General features: G+C 42.1%; 1 protein-coding gene across 7 annotated transcripts in view; it reads left to right on the top strand.

Moving 5' to 3' along the window:
• ZNF638 (zinc finger protein 638) overlaps nucleotides 1-23,697 on the top strand; it is a 150,058-nt gene that overhangs the window by 94,087 nt on the left and 32,274 nt on the right. For 5 of the 7 annotated variants that reach the window (XM_036750228.1, XM_036750229.1, XM_036750231.1 and 2 more), the window contains exons 6-11: nucleotides 537-805; nucleotides 7,483-7,629; nucleotides 9,801-9,935; nucleotides 14,343-14,510; nucleotides 20,723-20,775; nucleotides 21,271-21,320. In XM_036750228.1, the coding sequence (XP_036606123.1) occupies nucleotides 537-805; nucleotides 7,483-7,629; nucleotides 9,801-9,935; nucleotides 14,343-14,510; nucleotides 20,723-20,775; nucleotides 21,271-21,320 (822 nt within the window). The remainder of the gene's footprint in view (nucleotides 1-536; nucleotides 806-7,482; nucleotides 7,630-9,800; nucleotides 9,936-14,342; nucleotides 14,511-20,722; nucleotides 20,776-21,270; nucleotides 21,321-23,697) is intronic. The other 2 variants (XM_036750232.1, XM_036750233.1) reach the window with 2 other exon arrangements.

The following is a 23,697-nucleotide window of genomic DNA, read 5'->3' as shown; positions in this document are numbered from 1 at the left end:
TACAGTAAAAAATTATAGCACATGTTACAAGAGATGAAAAACCATTAGTTATAAACTAATCATTTTCACACAATAAAATAGGTAGGGTGAGGGGCTTTGTAAAAATTTAAGTCTTAGCCTCATCATGTGCCTCTGCTTGGTGTAAATTATATGAAGCAAAATTCAGTTTTATTCCCTGCTGCAAGTTCAGATATTTACGTTCATTTACCTACTAGAAAGATAAAGGACTTTCAAATAGAATTAATGATTTTTATAAGAGTGCACTATACCAGCTGTTACATTTTAATTTCCTATAAATGTTCTTAAGAATAATGAAGACTAATTTTGAATGCTTTGTAAGGATGCTCAGTACATTGGAATTGACCTGATGTTAAGCTCTGGATAAGAGAAGCCTGGAAGTTGATGACTGTGTGTCATCAGCATGTCCTTTTTGTTCACAAAGCAGTGAAGGGATTACCATGCATCGGTTTTTATGATGATGTAGTCACTGACAGCTCTAAGTCTTTAAGACTCAGGTTGTGCTTTTTCCTTTGCAGATAAAAGAAGCTCATTGGAAGCTGTGGTACAGAGCTTAGGACACAGTTTTTCTGCAGAGTTCAGTAAGCAGAAACACTTTGAAGCAAGTGGGAAGGGGAGATCCTCGACCCAAAAGACTCTTAGCAGCGGTTCAAAACCTCCCTGTAAGACTGTAGGCTCAGCAAAGAGCGAGCCCTCTTCGACCAGTCATTCTGCTCGTCATAAAGCCAAGAATCCTGACGATGCCTGCTCATCACAGATGCTGGAGGAAAGTGTTCCTCAAAGAAAGGTTAGTGACTCTAACACTTGCAATGCAAAGCTTGTTCTCCTGGTGACTGTACTCACAATACAGTTGTCCTTCTCTCTTCCATACTTGAAGAATCAAAATCTCAAAAGTTGAGTTAGAAGATAAATAATTAACCATCTAGCCAGAAACCGCCTTTGCTAGTGGGGACATAAGGGTAATTATTGGATCATAGAGGTATAGATCTGAAAGGGGCCTTGGATGTCTGAGAGTTTTCTGCTGAGCTGGTGGTGTAGTGTAGGGGATGAGTGGAATGTGGCTTAAGGGGCTTCAAGAGAGAACAGGATTGCAATAGAGACTGAGGACACTGATATGATCAGGAAAGATTCTGTGGACTTAGGTGATTTAAGGGCTTATCGAATTTTTAAATTATGTCTTGTTTTTATATCACCAAAGTGATCCACTGTGTGCTTACCAGAGAGCCATCCCTTATGATAATTAGGGGTTTTTGTTTTGTGTTTTCAAGAGGATAACCAGCATATTAAAGTTCCATATCATAGGCAGTATTCCGCACCTCCCTCTTCTTTGGAGCCAAGCTTGGTCATGATAGTTTTATAGCATTCAGTGTTGATTGTGTTACTGTCTTCATTGTTCCTGTATCCATTCACATTGTTCATTTCCTGGCAATGCTTACTCTGCTTTTTGCATCTGTTCATCTAAGTCTTTGCAAGTATTCATCACATTTATTGTCTCTTGCAGCACAGTAATACTCCATTTTGTTCAGGTTACCACAGCTTGTTTAGCTATTCCCAGTCTGTGGGCCTCTGCTATGTTCCTTCCACAAAAACATGATGAGTGTCATAGACTTGCTTGCCTAGCAGCCCTGGACTCTAGGTCAAATGCTATGGATAGTTTAATCCTTTTCTTGGCATAATTCCAAATTGCTCTGTAGAATGATTCTAACATTTTGCAGCTCCAACAAAAATGCATTAATGTGTGCCTGTATTGACACACTCGCTGCGACATTGACTGTTCCCTTCTTTTGTCATCCTTGCCAATTTACTGGATGTAAGTTCTTCAGGGTCCTTTTGATGGCCACTTTTAAAATTTAATTTCTTAAAATTTAGGCAATTTATAGTTAAATTTTTTATATATGCTTTTTCTTTAAATCACATTCATTTGTAAAGAAAAAAAGAAATCCACCCAGCATTCCTAAATTTAATATTTTAAAAAAACAAAGTCTAAACCACCTGAGACAGTAACAGAATGTGATGACAGCCAGTATATGTAACATTCTGTCCTGGCTGTCCACTCTGCTTTGAGGCATCATTAGTTTTTCATTATTGTGCTCGTGGCTTTATTTTACTTTGTGACAAGCAGTTCGATTAGGGCGTGTGTCTTCTTAGGACCCTTTTGTTGCTGTTATCACTGTTTGTAGGGGGCTGGATGAGGTCTGAGTTGAATTTTCATTATTCTTGCTGCTGGTGTTTTTACACAGCTTCATGTGCTCATTGGTAGTTGAACTGCTTATATATTAGAGAAAGACTTTAGTGTTATTTGTGGCTTAGTGTTTTTAAAGGTTTGTTGGGTTTTTTTAAACTTTAATTCTGGTTTTTGATACTGTGTTGGGATAGGCATTTTTTTTTTCAAATTTGGAAACTGTCTTTGTTTTTGATTTATTTTTGTTAATCTAATTTCAACAGTTTTTAAATTTAACAAGCAACAAATAAAAAGTAAAAATAAAACCCATGTAACAAATATACAGAATCAAGTGAGGCAGATCTCCTTTTAGCCTTGTCCAAAAATGTAGATCTCTTTTTGCAATTGAAATCCATCACCTCCCAGTCAGCAGATGGTTAATGTGCTTCTTCACTTCTCTGAAATCATGATTTCTTATGACATTGATAAGTGTTCTAAAGTCTTTCAAAGTTGTCTTTCTTTCTAACGTTATTGTCATTATATAAATTGTCTTCTTAGCTCTATTTCAGTCTTCGTCACATCATAGAAGTTTTTCAGCTTCTTTCAAAACTATTTCTTATAGTACCATTATATTCCATTACATTCATGTACTATAATTTAGTCATTCCTCAGTAGGTGATCACTCCCTTAATTTTCAGTTCTTTGCTACTATGAAAAGAGCTGTTAAAAATATTTTTGTACTTATGGGTCTTTTCTTCCTTAATCTCTTTGGGAAAATGCCTAGTAGTAGTATTGATGGATCACAATTTAGTGACTTTTTGGGCATAGTAATATGCCCAAGTAGCTTTCCATAATGACTGGACAGTTCATAGCTCTCCTCTCAGTACACCAACGTGCCTGTTTTCCCAAAGCCCCTTCAGTATTTGTCATTTTTCCTCTTTTGTCTTTGCTAATGTGATGATTATGAAGTGAAACCTTAGATTTACTTAATGTTCATTTCTCTAATTATTAGAGTTTGGGAGCATATTTTCATATGGGTATAAGTAACTTTGGTTTCTTCCTTTGAAGAGCACCTTTTGTATATCTTTGGCCTTTTATGTATTGGGGAAAGACTGGTAAATTTGAATCACTTCCTTACATATCTTAGAAATGAGACCTTTATCAGAGAAAGATTTCCCCCTCCATTACATGTTTTCCTTCTAGTTTCAACCCCATTGGTTTTGTTTGTGCAAAAAAAAATTATGTAATTAGTTATCTCATCTTCTTTGATCCCCTCTGTCACTTATTTGGTAGTGAACTCTTCCTTATCCATAGATCTGAAAAGTATTTTCTTCTTTCTCTAATTGGTTCCTGGTATGACCTTTTATATTTAATTCGTGTATCCATTTGGAGCGTATAGTGGTAAATGTTGGAAGGCATTGGTTTATACCTATAATTTCTGCAGCTTGTTTTCTAGTTTTCCCAGTAGTATCTGCCAAATGGTGAGTCCTTAGTCCGTTCTCTGGAGTGTTTAGACTGACCAAACACTAGGTCTCCTGTGTACTTGGAAGCTGTCGTGGGAAGTCATGGACTCAAGGCATAGGAACAAGTGACAGTTTGGCATCAAGAAAGCGTCAGAATTTTAGGAGTGCTACAGATAGGATTTGGAAGCATTCGAGGTTACAATGAAGAGGAGTGTTCAGAGTTTAAGATCCTAGAGATAGCACAGTTGTGCTTCATGGAGGCCATTGCTCTGGGTGGCTTAGAGTGTAAAAACGTAGGTCCTTCAAGGCCTCGAGTATGAAAATGTCTTATTGACCGAAGTATTAAACTCATTTAGGAAGGAGGCAGCCCTCCCTGGTGTCCAGTAGGTGATGCTGACTGTATCTGGACTGATCAGTGTTCTAGATCAGTAAAATAATAATATTTTGCTGCAGAACTCAATATATGGATATTTTCACATCGTTATAAATATGTTCAGTCATTTAAGTCGTGTCTGACTCTCATGACCCCATGTGGAGTGGCTTGCCCTTTCCTTCTCCAGCTCTTTATACGGATGAAGATGCTGAGGCAGACAGGGTTAAATGACCTGCCCAAGGTCACACAGCTAGTAAGTGTCTGAGTCTGGATTTGAACCCAGGTCTTCCTGATTCCAGGCCTAGCACTCTATCCATTGTGCCACTTAGCTGCCCTATCATAGGGATATACTACTTTACAAATATATTGTGTATATTATAGCACAAAAATTTTAAATGTATAAAGGTGATCAGTGATATTTTAAAAGTTCATTAACAGTAAGCTACTTTGTTTTGCTTTAATTCACAATGTGATTGAATAAGCTTTATTATTTTTTAAATTCCTCTGTATATGTCCTAGGAACAGGTTGAACTTGTGAATAAGAATTGTTAGTAATTAATTATTCACCTAACTTGATCATTGTAGTTGGCCAAACAGGTAAATTTTGTAAAGTGTTTTTTATTAAAATCTTATAGTGATAGCTAACATTTATAGAACATATAGGGTATGTGCCAAGCACTCTGCTAACTGCTTTACAATTATTACCTGATTTGATCCCCACAACCAACCCTGCTATTACCCCAATTTTACAGATGAGGAAACTGAGGCAGACCAAGGTTAAGTGACTTGTACAGGGCCACGTAGCTAGTGAATGTTTGAAGCAGAATTCAGACACAGGTCTTCCTGATTCTAGGCCTAGCGTTCTTTGTCCATTGTGCCCCCTAGATAGGTCATAACAGGAATCAAGTTTCTTCAGTTAGACTCGGTCACCATAAAAAATGTAGACAGTTAACCTAAATGAATTGTCTAATTTCAACTCAGCAGAAAGTTTTCAATATAAATACTTTTCCTCCTAATTTACTTGGTTGTGCTTAAAATATATTTAAATTATGTCCCCATATTTGGGTATTTTTATTGTGCTTTTATGCATAATAAGGCTGAAAAGGTAGATTGGGGGTCAGTTGTGAACAGTTTTAAATACCAAGCTGGGGTAGTAGGGAACTAGGGAACTCTTGGAGTTGGGGAGAAGGGTGCTTGGGAATCAGTGTGTTCACACCTGGGCTGTGTGGAGAAGAGACTCCCTTTTGGCAGGGAGAGCAGTTGGGCCATAGTGGTAGTTCAGGTTCAAGGTGATGGCTTCAATGAAAATGGTAACTTTGTGATCATAGAGGAAAGGAGGCAGATTCTGAGAGCTGTTTGGAGAGAGAAACTAGGTTGGACAGCTTATAGGATGTCTGGGGTGAGGGAAAGCGAGGAAAGGAGGATGGGTCCATCTTGGCAACATGGTAGGTGCTGGGGGATGCTTCACAATACAAATTTAGAAAGAAGGCAGTTTGAGGGTAGGAGATCATGTAAAGAGAGCAGTGGTGCAGAGGGAACCTCTTTACTCTTTATTTTCTGCAGTATGTAGTTCTTTAATACTCAGCCCCGGTGTTCAGTGCCCATCCGCCACAGGGCCGTTGTCACAACTACAGTCTGAAGAACTGGAGGAAGAGAATTTGTCCTGTTACCTGTATTGCTCTATCTTTCACCACAGCTGCCAGAGGGATTTTTCTTAACAGCAGGCAATGCCATTCTTGTACTCAGATTTCAGTGTCTCCTGTTGTCTTGAATCAAGTATCAGCTCCTCCATTTAGCTTTTTTAAAAACTGTTACAAGGGAATGTTTGCTTATCTTTTACTGTGTTGGGGGCATTTTGATGAAATTGAAGTTTTGAGAAAATTAATGAAATTATGAGAAAATTATAGGCAGGCTTTGGCAAATGATGTTTTTTAGTGACTATGTTTTTTATGGGCATGCTGTTGTTGTTGGGAAAGTTTAGTCACAGTGCTCGGTTATTAAAGCCTTTGGGTAGAAGACTTTGCTTATTTTAAAATTCTGCGACAGAGAACATCATAGGACTCTCACTGATCCAGGTGAGACAAAGCAGGACGGTGTATATATGCAGACCGCTGTTGTGGAAGGTGTGTGTGCTCAGTCCGATGAGAGAGATGGTGAAATCCTCTGGGTACTGCTCTTGTTTGTGAATGACACTTGCAAAGTCTCCTGTATCAGATTCGTAAGTGCTTTTGCATTTACTGAAAGCTTGCTGTGTTCAAGGCCCTGGGGGTATAAACAAATGCAAGGTCTGAAACAGTCCATACTCTGAAAACTTTTATTTCAGCGGAGACACAAGTACACATATAAATATATAAAGAGAAAAGGTGTCATGTAGTCTGGGGAGGCTGTGCTCTAGCAGTGGGAGAAGGCAGTGGAAGATGTAAAGTGGAGGTAGGGCCAAGTCCTGAAGGGATTTACCAGCTGTCAGCTCTGTAAGGTCGGGGTGAGGCTTCAGGCTGGGAGGCCAGTTAGGAGTCTTTTACAATGACAGAGGCATGAGATAGTGAGGTCTGAATTATAGTGGTGGCTATGTGATGGAAAAGGGGGTCAAAGGTTAGATGTGGAGATGGAAATGGCGCAGTTTGACAACTGATTGGATCTGTCCAGGAGGTAGGTGGAATGCTCATTATTAGGCTTCCTGAGTTAAGATTAAGCATTCTTAAGTCTATCAAAGTTGTTTTTCTTTGCAGTGTCGCGTATTAGTTCTCCTGATTCTGCTCACTTTACTCTGCATCGCTCATACAAGTCTTCCCACGTTTCTCTGAAACTATCCTTTTTATTCTTTTTTACAGGGCAATAATACTTCATTACATGCATAAATTATAATTTGTTCAGCCGTTCCCCAGTTGATGAGCATATCTTTTTGTTTCCAGTTGTTTGCTACAACAAAAAAAGCTGCTATAGATATTTTCACTATGACCTCTTTGGGATATAGGCCTAGCAGTGATTATCTACGGGTCAAAGTGTAGGCTCAGTTTTAGTTTGGGGTATGGTTTCAAATTGCTTTCCAAAATGGCCGAACCAATCCATAGCTCCATTAACAGTGTACTGTGTGTTTGTCTTCCACGCTGGGCTGATTTTCACACTGTTTGAGTAAAATCGAATACCATGTGAGAGTATGGTTGGCCCAATGAAAAGTCATCCCTCTTACTAAGGGCAGAAAAACAAAGCACTTGTGTCAGCCTGACTTACTTGTGTCCTCTTGTTTACAAAGAGCAGCATAGAATATCTCTGTGTTGTTTAAGAAGTGCTCTGCAGCCTCCGGCGCGCTGAACTTTGGACGCTGCGGCTGTGACCACGGTAACTTGAGCGCTCACGATCTGCTAGTGCGCTTTTCCTCTAACTCCAGAAGCTTTGTTAATGTGAGGGTGCGGTGACTTATTTGGATTGCTAGAAATCCAAATAACTTTTCTCCTCCTCCCATACAGCCGTGGGAAGATGAATCCTTGCGTTGTGACACAATTATTCATGTGTCAGAGTTACCAGCTGATGGCTACACTGAGCAAGATGTTATAAAGATAGTTCAACCATTTGGAAAAGTTAGTGATCTCTTGATTGTCCCATCTAGAAATGAGGTAAGCAACTCAATCAGAACCTTTGAAGGAGATGATATCATTTTGTGGGAAATAACTGGTTTTGTTTTGTTTTGTTTTGTTTTTGTTAAATTCAGAAATGACTGATTTTTACCAGCTGTTCCGGGCCATTCCCTCATTCCCATAATCTCCTAACCCCCCTTAAACTAGACCTATGATGTCATTGATATAGGCAATTTGGCTTGGAAGCTGTTTTGCACCTTGGTAGTGTAGAGAGTTGTCAGAGATGATCAGAGGTTAAGTGACCTGCCCAAGGTCACATAGCTAGTAGATGACAGAAGCGGGTCTTCCTGATTCTAAGACTGGCTCTCTCCAGCCTCTGTGCTGTGTGGCCTTTCTCCTTTAGGTGTCCTGGCTCCATTAAGATGTGTTTTTACATAGTTTTACAGTCTACAATTGGTTGTGTGTTTTCTGGAAGCTAGTGTCAGGTTTCTTGTTCAGTACCCACCTTTAATACTTTGCAGTAAAACTTAGGAATTGTGATAAGGCAGGTAGCTTCTTGCTATGAAACATAAAAAGCCTGACGTGGTAGCCAGTTATGTTGATTAACCTAAAACCCATACACGCCAGAGCCGGGTGGGACTGTCATCGAGCTCAGACTTTCTCCCACCTCCCTGAGAAATGATCTTTAGCTTGTATGGGAGCTCTTTCAGTGAGATCACATTTTATACATTCTGAGGGCATTTTCTGGTTCTATTCTGTTCATTTGTTGTACTTTGCCTTCCCTTGGATATTTCTATACTGTGATATATAGCAGTTTTCCTCTCTCTCTCATAGATGGCATCTGATCTTACCTTTTATTTTAATTGGATAAATTTTAGTCTTGAATGAAGTGATCATGGGTTTTAAGGTAGATTTCTAAAGGAGCCTGTCGTAAGCTGCCATCCATATGTATTGGGATACTTATGAAATGCTTAGCTTTGACAAAAATATTTTATAAGACTTGAAAATAAATGGCTTCTGACCCTGTAGCTTCATTTCATGAACCAGTAAGAAGTTCTCTGTCCTGCAGCTCATGCATTCCATGTGACCAACTGACCAAATAACTTACTGCATTATTCTGACTAGTCACAGATCTCCATTCTCCCTTCCCCACCTCAGTAGAAGAAAGGAAAAGATGAGTGTCTTCTCTTTTCCATCTAGACCCTTAGACAATGAGGATCACTGCTTCCTGTCAGGATCTGCTTTGGGCAGAGCTTTAGGCTTCTCAAATTGTATGTCTGTTTTTAAGTGAGCTGTTTAATTTTGAAGAATTTGTTTTTAAGTATGTATATTTGATTATTTGGGAATGAATATAACATTATGCCATATTCAAAGAAGAATACAGCACTTCTCTGTTAAATCTGTGCAGCTTGAGCCTAGATCTCCTAGAGGCACCTGGGTCTTTTTTTGTGTCAATAAATGGACTTGGGTGGTCACTGTTACCAGAATACCATTTAGTATTAATAATCACTGCTATCTGCTTAGTTCTTTTAGGTTTACCAGCATATAACATATTATTTTTTTTAACAATGAACTCTGTGAATTAGGTGGGTATTAACTCATTTTTCAGATGAGGAATCAGAGGCTGGGGGAGGTCCCACAGCTGAGCTAGGTGAGACAGGGTTTGCCTTAATACCATGCTTCATTACAAATAAAGCCATAGTGCAGATTTTTGCTTGTACAGTGATTCCTCATTTAAGAGTCAGGATGAATAAGAAAAGAAGGAACCAGCCCATTGATGTGAGCAGATCAACAGGGCTAGATAAGAAAGGCAGTATAAAAGAAGCTAGATCTGATGCTGTCTGTAGAGCTGCTCGTTCTGCTTTGATTCACGTAGCTGCTTTGCCACTCTTGGCCATCTCTCCCAGGAAGTGCCTCGCCCCTGTCCGTCTTTCCCAGGGGTGACTTCTTGCTGGGGCCTTCTGTCAGCTTACCAGAGCTGTGAGTTGAAGTGCTTACAACCACCTGCTTAGCTAACAGACAGCTTGCCGATGCTCAGGACGGGGAGCTTGGGTAGAGCGGGGTTCAACTCTTAGATACCATAAGCATCAAATGAAAAAAGAACAAGGAAGATGAGTGCACTGAGGGACCCATATAGTCCATGTATATGTCTGACACCTTTTAAACATAGACTCTAGGGAGATGAGACATAAACTTGCCATTTCTTTTAGGCCTACTTGGAAATGAAGTTTAAAGAGGCTGTGGCAGCTGCCGTGAAGTATTGTGAAACAACACCAGTCCAGGTGAAAGGGAAGCGGGTGAAGATCAGTGCCGCAGGGAAGAAGAAGTTGCCGAGTACCATTCAGGTAATTCATTTATTCATTTCCCAGTGAGCCCGAGCATCATCACTGTGGGCATGCACACGACATGTGGGAAATGAGACTTTCCAAATAAAGGAATTTCTTAATCAAGCCTTACAGCTATAGAAATTTCTGAGGTTTTTTAAAAGATGAAAAATTTTTACTAGAACTATTGCATATTGCTGTTTTAACTGTTCCTAGTGTTTTCTAAATATTGTGCTGTCCTTGAAAATTTTAGCTATTCCACTGTGCTGCATATGTAGATGGTCTGTAATCTAAGAATGAATGAGTATGGATCACATGGTCCCTAGTCTTAACCAGAGATCAGGGAACTGAACTGAGAAATATTTCAGTAACAGTATTTCAATATAATTGATTTTCTTGGTAACCATAAGCGTTTTAAAACTTATAATTCTGAGAAAGGAAGGGATATATAGGATTCACCTGGCTGCCAAAAGAGTGGTCCTAGTGCTCCAGAATATTTAAAAAAAAACGTTGTAAGCACCTTTGGACTAGAACTTGTTTTTTTTTTTTTTTTTTAGGGAAAGTGCCTTAGGTCAACTGCTTTCTTTAGCTCTATGGTAATATACTTTGCTACCACCCTGAAGATTAATTATTGAATCAGAGGATGAAATAAATTACCTTTAAGTGTTGTATCCTCTGGAAAATCAATGCCAATGTTATTAATATCCTTTGGCCTGTCAGCCACATTATAGCAGCCCAAAGTTTTCTCTAATTCCTTCTTCAATTATTATTTTAGAAAGGATATTTCAGGCACAAAGAAATATTCAAAATTTCATTTTTAGTTTTGTAACAAGATTGATAGTTACTAACTCAATTGTTGTGCATCACTGTACTGAGCACTGGGGATATAAATACACAGAATGAAGGAATCCCTACTTGCAACTGAACTGAATTCTAATGGAGAAGACAAGTACATGTAAAAATAGATGTCTCAAAAGCCTTAGTGCCATTTGAGTTTTAATAGCTCAACTATTTAATAGCTACTAAAAGTTTAAAACGGCACTAAGGTTTTTGAGACACCATGAATATAAAATTAAATACCTTTTTATATCTACATATAAACACAAATGCAAAATAGTTAAATACAAGGTACTGTGGGAGGGAGGGCATTAGCAGTTAGGGGGATCAGGAGAGGCCTCAAGCATAAGGTGGTGATTAGCTGCATTTTACGGGGAGGAGGGATTTTATGAGCCAAAGATGGGGAGGGAGACTGCTACAATAAAGGCATGAAAATGTAGCATTGAGGGTGAGGAATAGAAGAAAACAAGAGTGTGAGAATTCTTCAGCAAACACATTTTTAATGTGCTGGGCTCTGTGGGATACGAAGAAAGGCAAAAGAACTCTCAAAGATGCTCACAGTAGAATAGGGGAGACAATGTGCAACCAAGTACAGACAGGACAGAGACAGGATAAACTGGAGATTATCAAGAGAGGGAAGGCACTAGAACCAAGAGGGATTGTCAAGAAAATCTTCTGTAAAAGGGGAGATTTTTAGCTGAGACTTGAAGGAAGTCAGGAGGACAACATTACAGTGAAAATGCCTAGAATCAGGAGTTAAGTATGTCGTGTCTGAAGCACAGCAAGGAGGCTGGTGTCACTAGATCAAAGAGTACATTGTGGGTGGGTGTGAGGAGCCTGGAAAGGTAGGAGGGGGACAGATTAGGAAGGGCCTTGAACCCCAAATGGAAGATTTTACAGTTGATCCTAAAAACAATACGGAGTCACTGGAGTTTATTGAGTAGGGGAGGGGAGGTATGTGACATGGTCTCACCTGTGTTGTAGGGAAGACCGAGTGGACAGTTAAGGAAAAATGGACAAGTAACCCTTCAGCACACTATTGCACTACTCCAGGCACAAGTGATGGTAGCCTGCAGCAAGGTGGTGGTGCTTTGAGGGGAGAGAAGGAGCGCATGTGAGACATGTTTTGAAGATAAAAAATGACAGTTCCTTCCAACAGATTATGAGAGAGGGAGGAGTCAAGAGTAACTGGTAGGCTGGGAACCTGTGGCTGGGAGGTGGTGCTCCCAGTGAGAAGGAAGTTAGGAAGAGGAGGATGTGTTTGGGAGGAAAGGTAATGGGGCAGTTTGGTACATGCTGAGTTTAGTATGTCCAAGGAACATCTGTTACATAGATAGTTGGAGATTCAAGGCTGGCATTTAGTAGAGAGGTTAAGATGGGACAAATGGATCTGAGAAACCTCAGCATAGAGATGTTAATTGAATCCATGAGAGCCAGTGAGATCACCAAGTGAAGTAGTAAACACTATAGAGGGAGCAGAGGAGAGGGCCCAAGACAGAGACTTGGGGATCACCTATGGTTAGCAGATGTGACCACACCCAGTGAAGGAGACAGAGGCCTGGTTTGACAGGCAAGAGGCACATCAGGAGACAGTAGTGTTCTGAAACTCTAGAGAAAGAAGAGAGTGATCTTGGCCAGTGTCTCTTAAGCTGTGGGTCGAAAGATATTTGGCAACAGTAAAAGGTTTCTGAATGGGCAATGACCAAAGACTAATTAAAAATCAAACGAGTAATGAATCCCAGGGGGTTTCTGTCTGGCAGTGCTTGCCCCCGCGGCCTTGGTTCTGAACACAAAGCATGCACACTTTTCACTGTGCATACACTCAGGCCATGAAAGAGTGGAAGTGTGGAAAAAGTTCAAGAAACCCTGATCTTGACCATGTCAGTGGCTGCAGAGAGCTTTAGAAGGATGAAGACTGAGAAAAGGCCATTGGATTGGCAATTAAGAGATCGCTGGTAACTTTGGAAAGAGTGGTTTCACTGGAACAGTGAGGCTGAAAACCAGACTGCAGAGTGTTTAAAAGCAAATGAGAAAAGAGGAAGTGGATCCATTGAGTGGAGATGGCTTTTTCAAAGAGTTTAGCTACAGAAAGGCGGAGGGATAGGGGACGATGGGGGGGATAGGGGAGAGGGTTATGTGTGTGTAATCAGTAGAGAAACACCCAGTAAACAGAGAGAGATGGAAGATAATGAGAGTGGGGATGATAGTGGAGCGATCTAAAGAAGATGGAACGGAATTGGGACCACTTGGACATGCTCCTTGAGGGAAACAGGCATAGAGGAGGCACTAGTGTCAGAAGCCATGGTGGGGAGAGTGAAGAGATGGGGAGAAGGGAGGACTTTGGTGACAATAGAGGGTTTGTATTCTAGAAGCAATGGAAAACAGAAGAGAATGACGTGGTCATCTGCTGTTGAAGGGAAATGACCTTGGTAGCAGTGAGAAAGGAGTAGAGTGGAGAGAGTCTCGAAGCAGGGACACCAATTAGGAAGCTACTGCAGATGATTTAGTCTAGTGCTGATAACAGCCTGCCTGGTTGGTTTGTAAGGAGAACGAGAGAAGTTTGGGGAGGCAGAAACAGCAAGAGTTGGCAGCTGACTGGAGATGTAGGGCGAGATCGAGGAGTCTAATGCGATGCTGAGATTACCTCCCTGATAGTAAAGGAGACACACTAGGATAGTGGTTTCTTTTACTTTGACAGAAATGGGCAAGTTTGGGAAAGGGGAATATCTAGGGAGAAAGACAAGGAGCTGAGTTTTAGACATAGCGAGTTTAAGATGTCTTTTGAACATCAATCTGAAATGCCCACCAATAGGCAATTGGTAATGTGAGTTTGAAGCCCAAGGGAAAAATTGGAGGCTGGATATGTAAATCTGGGGTCATCTGCATAGAGCAAATTGCTAAACCCATGGGAATTGATGAGGTTACGGAGAGAGAGAGTATTGAGAAAGAAGAGAAAAGGACCTAGGAAACTACCTTGGAGGGAATATTAGCAGTTGGGGTCATAATATGAGTGTGACGAACTGGCAAAGGAGACTAAGGAGTATTGAGATAGGTAGGTGTAGAGGGCCAGCTCTGAGATAGTCCATGATGAGAAAGGTACATGCCAGGTTTTCCTTTAAGCCTGAGTTTGTTCTTCTCTGGGCTGTGTACTCAGGATGTGGGCTCTCCAAAACTCCCTTCTAGCTGCCCTTGAGGACGTGCAGAATGGCATGTGGAGATCCAGCTATATCTTGTTTAAGCCTCCTGGGCCTCTGCAAGGCAAGGCCATTTGAGGCAAGGTGTCTGCAAGGCAAGACTGTACAAAGATAAGAGGACATGGCAAGGAACCGCCCTCGCAGCTGTTATCCCCATGGGAAAGAACAGTAGTGTTTCAGTATGGTTAGTATCTATGGAACTAAGTAGCAACATGTCCCGTGGGCTACGTGAGCCACGTGGCAGGATGTTCCAGTAAAGTGACAAAGCGATGCAACGCTTGATCCACTTACCTGATTTCATAGAATATATAACCTCACCGCTACTGCTTAATAAATGGAGTTGTTCTACACTCTCCCGCCTGGCCCGTGTTTTTCTTTCACTCTCTCTGGCATTCAGCACAGTGCCGCCTCCGCTGATGGCAGGTGGCACCTGAACACAGGGACCGAATCAGGAGAACAGGAACCCGAAGCAGATGGGGTTGGAGAACAGAGGCTCTGCAAGAGTGAGTCTCCCGGGGAGAGGCCTTGGACATACACAGGAGTTCCGGTTGGACAGTCGACTAAGGTAAAGGCGATAATCTTTTCAGTCGATGTAAGGGCGACAATAATTTTTTTCATTTCAGTTTTCCTTTCTAAGTATCACCGGGCTTATACGGGATTATATTTCACAATGGGACAAGTACAGTCAGGTGAAAAGGATCAAGAATATCATCTCAAGGTCTTAAAAAAGTTAGTCAGAAAGAGAGGACTCTTGATAACCTCCAGCCAGTTAGAAGAATACTTGGAAATTGTAGAATAATATTGTCCTTGGTTCCCCACCGAAGGGACTATAGATCTGGAGAAATGGGACCTCGTAGGAAACCAAATGAGTGAATATTTTAGGGAGGCGGGACCTGTAGCTTTCCTGATAACTGCCTTCTCGATATGGAACATTTTAAAAATATGCCTGCAAAGTCCTGAAGCAGTACCTCTTGCTCCGAAAATTTTAAAGACAGATGTGGCTGTGGGAACGGAGCAAGAGGAGGAACTCGCACACTTGTTAGACTCCACGTGTGAAATATCAGAAGAAGGCAGCTTAGGATACAATTCAGAGGAAAGAGTGAAGTCTCCTTCGGCCCCTCCTCCACCTCCTCACTATAAATCCAATCCATGCATTTGGGAACGTAAAATATCCCCAGAACTGGAAGGTGTTATAGAGAAGATTGTAAGAAGGGCTAAAGAGCGTGGGGATGATGTCCCCTTAGAATTTCTTCTTGCGCTGCCCGTTTCTGAATGGCCAAATCCCCAAAATAATCAGCAGGTTATTAGAGAGCCTGTAGCCCTAGATTTAAAGACCCTGGAAGAGCCTCTAATTATGGGGCCAATAGCCCCTGTGTACAGACCATTATTGAAAGTATTTCCTGCCAGGCCACGTGCCCCCAGGATTGGTACACCTTGGCAAAGACCACCTTAGAAGGTGGAGATTATTTGGTTTGGAAATTGGAGTTTTTTGAAAATGCTTAGAGCAAGCAAAGAGGAATCAAAGGGTACAGGTTAACATAAGCTTTGAGCAGTTCACCGGGACTGGCCAGTATCGTGCACTCCAGGACCAACTCACTTTTGAGCCACATGTGAATGAGCAGATTGTGAACTGCGCCAAAGCTTCATGGCAGAGAGCTCTAGGAAAAGCGGATCGTGCTTCTTCCTTTACAAAAGTCCTTCAAGGACCCCAAGAGCCATTTCCTGAGGAGGTAGTGATGCTGCTACCCTACTGTCACAAAAACTAACTTTAGAAAATTGCAGTGCCAACTGTGAAAGGGCAGTACTGTGAGGGGGCCCATGGATGACAATCTCAGAGATGATTCAAAGGTGCCAGAAAGTAGGCACTAATTGCCTATAATGCTGAAGTGATAGTGACCATGTTTGATCAGCAACCTGCCAGATCCGGCCTTAAGTGTTACAGTTGTGGGAAGCCTGGTCATCTTGAGAGGGAAGGCAGAGCCCCCATTAGGGGAATAAAAAGAATTCCAGCAACACTGTGCCCTAAATGTGGAAAGGGAAACCACTGGGCCCCCGAATGTAGGTTCGGATCAGGAAACCACTGCTGGGGCCGGCCCTGGCCCCGTCAAACAATAGTGGTGGCTCTCTCTTTAGTTCCCCCACAGACAATCCCCACCTCACAGTGAATGACCTTATTCATGCCAACCCGGGGAGTGCTGGTCTTGGTCTCTCCTCTACAATTCGTTACTTACTATTTGCATCCACCGGGGTGAGTTCAATTCCTGCTGGGGTATGTGGCAAGCTAGCACCCAGGACAGCGGGACTCATTATTGGCTGGAGTAGCTCCTCCCTTAAAGGCTGAATGATAATCCCCGGCATTGTGGACTCTGACTGTACTGGAGAAATCGAAGTGCTCATATATACCACCTCTCCCACTCCCCTTCGTATACAAAAGGGAGAGAGGATAGCCCAGCTAGTTTTAATTGAATATAGAACTACTGATCACCATCAACCCAGGGCGAGAGGTGCCCAGGGATTTGGAAATATGGGCAGAGAAGCGTTCTGTGCTCAAAGTATGACAGACAAAAGGCCTGCCTCAAAGATTGCAATAGAGGGTCAAGAGTTGGAGGGTCTCGTTGACACCAGGGCAAACAAGTCGGTTATTGCTGCACAATTTTGGCTGAAGGCTTGGCCAATCAAACGGAGCGACATGGCTTTACAAGGAGTAGGGACAGTCATGACCCCTGGTCAGAGTGCCAGGTGGCCAAAATGGGAATTAGAAGGACAAGCAGGGAGTTTGAAGCCATGTATTTTACAACAACTACCTATTAACCTTTGGGGAAGAGACCTCTTAGAGAATGAGAGTTATTATACAGTGAAACCCTATTCAGAATTTTTAGCAAGGGCCACTTCGAAAAGAAACAAGGTACAGGTTCCCAAAATAACTTGGAAAGAGGGACCTCCGGTATGGGTCGAGCAGTGGCCCTTAACAATAGAGAAAATACAGGCTCTTACTGACATGATTCAGGAATAGTTACACGCGGGGCACGTTGAGCTGTCCCACAGTCCGTGGAATTCTCCCATTTTTGCAATAAAGATAAAGACAGGAAAATGGAGAATGTTAACTGATTTAGGAAAGGTTAATGACAGAATGGAAGCCATGGGCAGTCTTCAGCCAGGCCTCCCAAACCCAGCCTTGATTCCCAAGGATTGGCCCTTATGGGTAATTGCTTTAAAAGATTGCTTCTATACCATTCCCTTACATCGTGCAGATTGCAGATATTTTGCATTCTCTCTTCCCTCTATCAATCTTAGGGAGCCCCATAAAAGATTTCAGTGGAAAGTTCTGCCCCAGGGCATGAAAAACAGCCCCACTATGCGTCAACGATATGTTGCACAAGCTTTACAGCCTGTAAGACATCGTTACCCTGAGGCATGTTATCCATTACATGGATGACATACTCTGCTCACATCCTCAAGTTGAGGTTCTGAGCCAAATTTTAGAATACACAAGAGATCAGCTGCATACCTGTGAGCTTGTTATTGTACCTGATAGAATACAGCTGGTCCCTCCTTACAATTATCTAGGACAAACTATTAACGATACTTGGATCACACTGGCAAAAATCTCTATCCGTAGACAGGAACTTAAAATGATCAATGATTTTCAAAAGCTGCTGGGGGATATCAATTGGGTTCTCCCTTATCTTAATATTCACACTCAACAGCCTGGAGAATTGTTTGGAATCTTAAGGGGAGACCCCAATCCTGGTTCTCCTCGTCAGTTAAGGCTACAAGCCTCACAGTAGCTCTCCAAAAATGGCAGGTCAGTGGGATTCAGCCCAACCAGCCATTGGAGGTCACTGTTTTGCCCACCCCTAAGATTCCCTTCGGGCCTTACATCAGCAAGGGCAGATGAGAGAGTGGACATATTTACCTTTTCAAGCCTCCAAGAGCATTTCCCCTTATCCACAATTGGTGGCACAGCTTCTACTAAAAAGCCTCAAGAAAGCTGCTTTATTGATAGGGGAGGTCCCAGGTGCTGTTCATCAGCCTTACACTAATGAGCGGGTGGGACTGCCTAATTAATAATAATCCTGATTGGCAGATTCTCTTATCGATATATCGGGGGTGCATCGATTCAATTAGAACACATCCTGTGTTTCGATTCGTGACCCGTTATCGATGGATACGAGCCATGACCATTTTTACCACTGAGGCTGCCCAGCATGAAGCAGATACCCCATGTACCATTCACCTCCGCCCAGCAAAGTGAGCTTTATGCTGTAATTGCTGCAATTCAAGGCTTCCCTGAGCCCATAAACATTGTTTGTGACAGTAAGTGTGCTGTGTATGTGCACAAACATATTGAGACAGCCCAGAACTCCACCATGGATCAGCTCTTTGTGACCCTACAAAGCCTCCTGGAAAAACACAGGGAACCTATATTTTGTGCACACATACATTCTCACACCACCCTTCGTCAATCATCTCAGATGCTGCGCAGGCAATTTTACATCACAGGAGAACAAGCCCAGAATATAGTCTTAAGTCCTGTCCACAATGTATCCCTCACCTACCTTCCCCTCCTAATATGTCCATCAATCCCCATGGTTTACAGCCCTTACAAATTGGGCAGATAGATGTGACCGATTACCAGCCCTTTGGAAAGTTACAATATATACATGTCACCATAGACACATTTTCCTCTTATGCTGTGGCCACTCTTCAGGCAGGAGAAGTGGCTATGCGTGTGATAGACCATCTCATGGCTTGTTTTGCAATCTTGGGGCTTCCCCAAACTTTAAAAAACGGACAATGGTCCTGCCTACGCTAGCACCACATTTAAGAAATTTTGTTGTACATTTGGGATACGGCATGTTACAGGTATCCCACGTAATCCTACAGGCCAAGCGATAGTGGAAAGGCTTAACAAAGATGTAAACGTCCTGTTGACAAACAAAAGAAAGGGGGAGGAAGGGGGAGGAATGACCGCGTAAGGAGAAGACTGGATCAGGTAATATACACCATCAGTTTTCTAACGCCAGACCATCGAAATTTAACCCCGGCAGAAAAACATTTTAATTCACAAAAACTGCAACATCGAAAAAATACACCGGTTATGTGGAAGGACCCAAAAACAGGGTGCTGGGGTGGGCCAGGTAGGCTACTGACATGGGGGCGAGGGTATGCTTGTGTTTTCCCAGATGATGCAAGAAAGCCAATCTGGATCCCGGAGAGAAACCTCCGACCCTGTGAGTACCTTGGCCAACCAGATGGAGAACATCCGCCTGCAGAAGAGACCCAGAAAGGAAAGGAGACCAAGGAGTAGCCGTCCCCGAAGGAGAGGACGACGGAGAGGCGTTACTTTTCTCCTGGAAAATGTATTGTTGTTTAAGTTATGTGATGGAAAAGCCATATTGAAGAGGGTAGGAGAAGTGTCAGGTCAGAATTAGAAAGAAATAAGCAGGTAGGAAAGAGGAAGATGTGTAGAAAGTTTAAGGAAGGCATAATCTATTTTGCACAAACAACGTGAATAGAGGTTTTTGGCACTAGTAGCCTCTTTCACCATGGCAGCTGTAGCTATGCACAGTTCTATACAGATGGCTCATTATGCCAATACCCGAGCACTGGAGAAACAAATCCGAATATTTGTTCACTTCCTTCTTGCTATGCGCACAGATGTACACGAACTCAAGCTTCAGCTTAAGAAAGGGGGAGATGTAGAGGGCCAGCTCTGAGATAGTCCGTGATGAGAAAGGTACATGCCAGGTTTTCCTTTAAGCCTGAGTTTGTTCTTCTCTGGGCTGTGTACTCAGGATGTGGGCTCTCCAAAACTCCCTTCTAGCTGCCCTTGAGGACGTGCAGAATGGCATGTGGAGATCCAGCTATATCTTGTTTAAGCCTCCTGGGCCTCTGCAAGGCAAGGCCATTTGAGGCAAGGTGTCTGCAAGGCAAGACTGTACAAAGATAAGAGGACATGGCAAGGAACCGCCCTCGCAGCTGTTATCCCCATGGGAAAGAACAGTAGTGTTTCAATATGGTTAGTATCTATGGAACTAAGTAGCAACATGTCCCGTGGGCTACGTGAGCCACGTGGCAGGATGTTCCAGTAAAGTGACAAAGCGATGCAACGCTTGATCCACTTACCTGATTTCATAGAATATATAACCTCACCGCTACTGCTTAATAAATGGAGTTGTTCTACACTCTCCCGCCTGGCCCGTGTTTTTCTTTCACTCTCTCTGGCATTCAGCACAGTGCCACCTCCTCTGGCGGCAGGTAGGAGGCAAACATGGTGACAGTGGTGTCATGAATACCCAGAAAGATGAGTCTCCAGAAGAGGATCATCACCAGTATCAAATGCAAAAGATGGATTAAGAAGGATAAGGAGTGAGAGAAAAGACCACCAGATTTGGCTGTTAAGGAATATCTGGTAACTTGGAGAAAGCAGTTCGAATTGGCATAGTAATGTCAGAAGCCAGATCACCACACTTGGGGAGTGAGTTGAGAGGAGAGAATCTGGCACCACTGAGTAGAGGTACCAGAGGATATCAGCTAAGAACGGGGAGAAGAGCTAGAGGATGTGATGAGATGGCGGTTTCTGGTGAAAGCTGGGATAGGATCTAATGGGAGAGAAAAGCAGAGATACCTGGCCCAAAGGAAGCAGATTTGGAATTTACTAATTGGATATAGGGAGAGGTTTGGAGAGTGGGTCAGTAATGTCTCATTGATGGAAAGATCGTTGAATTCAGTCTGTCAGTCAGGCGTTTTAAAGTCGATCCTTTTCATTTTTAGAACAAAGATGGGAAAAAAGTGGCTTCGGAAACAAAGAAACCATCGACTTCAAAGTAAGTGCTTCTGTGGCTGTTTTGGGTGGGATGCTAAACTGAGGGGCGTTCATTTAAGAATCGTTCATTTTACCTGGGCAAACCTACTTTACTTTTTAATTTAACAATAGCCATGTTTTATCATTCCTTCCCATCCCTCTGTCAACCTTCCCCTTTTTAAAATAAAAACAGTGAACCAAAACAAACCCAGTGACAGCTTGACACAAAGTATATTGTCTTTCAGCCCCAGCCTGCCACATGTCTACTAAAAGGAGAGTGGAGCTTTCTCATCCTTTGCTTTGTATCCAGGTTATTTGGCACAGTTGTTTGGTGTTAAGCTGCATTTTCTCCTGGTATATGTTAGTTGCTCAGGTCTTTCTGCTAAAACAAACAAGATATCTTAACATGCTTTTGTGCTGCTTGCAGGCACAACTCTTTAAACTTGAGAGTAATTTTAACCTCTTGAGTTTCTGAAATTAGCATTAGCTTTATGAACCTTTGTCCTTTTTTTATTAGAAAAGAGGCGGATGCTTCAAAAGCCGAATCTGTAACGTCAGCTTCCACTGGTAAGTTGACTTTTCCTGCAGTATTTCTTGACTTGATTTTTTTTTTGTCTTTCCTAACTTTGACTTTAAGCCTGTAGAGGCAGAATGAGTAAGGAGAAGAGTTCTTTGATTTTTTTTGAGGTTGGATGAAGTATTTTTATGAGAAAACAGCTGTGTGTGTGCGCGCGCGTGCGCGTGTGCGTGTGCGTGTGCGTGTGTAAGAAACCAGTGCAAGTTAACACAGCACAAACTGTTTACAGACAGACACTTGCCCAGGGGTATCAATCTTGTTGAAGCAAAAAGGCATTGGAAAGACAGGCTGGAGTTGGGGGTGACCGAAGCTGACTCTTCAGTCTAGGGGGAAACCCTGGGAAAATCAGGGGAACCCTGATGAGGGATGCTGAGATCTCTCTCATCAGATATTCACAGCGATAAGGCCCTACTTACTGCAGGTCAGAAAAGTGTAGATTCAGAGAGGAGTTTGTCCTAAGAGGTAGGCATGGCCACATGTACAGCACATGATAGGGAAGTTGCAGGAAAGGCAAAGCTTTCTAGAAGAACTCAGATCTTAGAAGTCTTGAGACCATTTTGCTCCTTAGAGGATTAGTATATTTTTACCCAGTACAGTAATGATCTTGGCAAACCTGAGTTGTCAAGGAAACGTTAAGGTATGTTGTTGTTTAAGAACTTAGGAATGTACGTAATATGTTTTAGAAGACTTCCATCCAAATAGATTCAAATAAAATGTTAGTGCTTCTCATTCACTTATATACCAAACATACAAGATGATATTATATGCAAAACCTGAAAACAGTAGGGTAATATTTATTTAGAGGGTTTGGTGGTTTTGAAAACATTTTACTGTGTTAGTCAGTACTAATACCATTTTCATTTTACAGATGAAGAAAGGGAGAATAAGCTAGGTTAAGGACCTTGACCTTTTGGACAGGCCTAGGCCTGAATCCAGGTCTTCTGACTACTGACTAGATATCACTATTGTATTGCCCAAATACTGAAATTATTGTAATTAAAGTATTAGGGGCCTGTTCAGGCTGAGCAAGAGTAGAGGCGGGAGTGACCGTGCAGAGCCTAGCCACCAGTGTGGAATGACTCTTGCAACATAAGGAATTGGAATTTTGGAAGTCATGAAGAAGAAACTTGGAAAGAAAGGAGAGGAAGAGGGGAGAGTCTTTGCTGGCATTTAACTCCCTGGGCAGTTGGCATCACTTACTAATTCCTAGATCAAGGTCACAGGATAGACACAACTGGCAAAATGACTCTGTTTGATGCAGAATCACACTAATAGAACAAAGTGTATGAACAATGAGTGAGAGCAGGAGGCTAGGCTGGGTTTGTGATATGAAAGCCTGGCCTGGGGTCAGGGGGCTGAGGAGGCCATCTTAGCTGTTCACTGAATCAGAGCTTCACTTCTGGCAGGAGACTTGAGGTATGTTCATCTGGTCTTCTCATTTTATAGATGAAGGGTAACAGGAGCTAGAGAATCAAGAACTTTTCAAGGTCATGCAGCTTCTAACTTGGTGTCATATGGGGAACTGGAACTCAGGTCTGCCCCTCACTCTTGGCCCAGTGCTCTTCTCTACATCTTCTTCTCCATGGTATTAAACCATATTCACAATTGAGGGAAAAACTGGCTTTTGAAAACAGAAAAATAAAAACTCATCTTTATATTCTTTGAAGATTCAACTAAAAGGCTTCTGGTAATGACAGAAGAGGGAGATTGAGAAAGAATGATTATTTTGAGTCAGGAAAAGATGTGCTCTGCTTATAACATTTTCTGCTGTTACAGAATACGAGGGAATCTGCTTTTGAACACTGGAGGTAGAGGACGGGAAAGAAGGAGCAGGCACACACAGAGATTGTAGGTTAGAATCATAAGGGAAGTTGTCCAGTTTAGAGATCCAGATTATTGAATCTGTGTCTTGGGATCATGGTGGTGGTGTCCTTTCCCTTGGAACAAAGACTCTGGCCTGTGTTTGCTTAGAGCTACAGGTTCCTTAGAACAAGGAAACAGAAAAAGCCAAAGTAATAAGAAGGATGGTAGGACAGACACCTGGAAAATAATTGCTGGGTTTTGAGGATTGATAGTAATTCTACTTGAATCTTGTGTTTGGCAGCACTGTGTTCCAGAATCATCTCAGTTTCACTCTTGGTGCCAAACAGCGTATGGTACTTGACTTGTCTGATTAAGTCGGGTCATTTCCGTAAGTGCTAACTTGGTTTACAGGAGACTCATTTTGTTGGGTTTATATTAGAACTCAAGATCTTTGACTCCCAGAGAAAGCCATTGATTTAATAATGTTTTTATAACTAATGATGAGTTTCTTATTGCCTCTTGAAAATCATTGACCCTATTAGTCCCAGATTGCATTTGTTAAAA

This window comes from Trichosurus vulpecula, chromosome 3, assembly GCF_011100635.1.
Source record: "Trichosurus vulpecula isolate mTriVul1 chromosome 3, mTriVul1.pri, whole genome shotgun sequence".
Taxonomy (NCBI): Eukaryota; Metazoa; Chordata; class Mammalia; order Diprotodontia; family Phalangeridae; genus Trichosurus; species Trichosurus vulpecula.
This window is presented reverse-complemented; position numbering and strand designations above follow the sequence as displayed.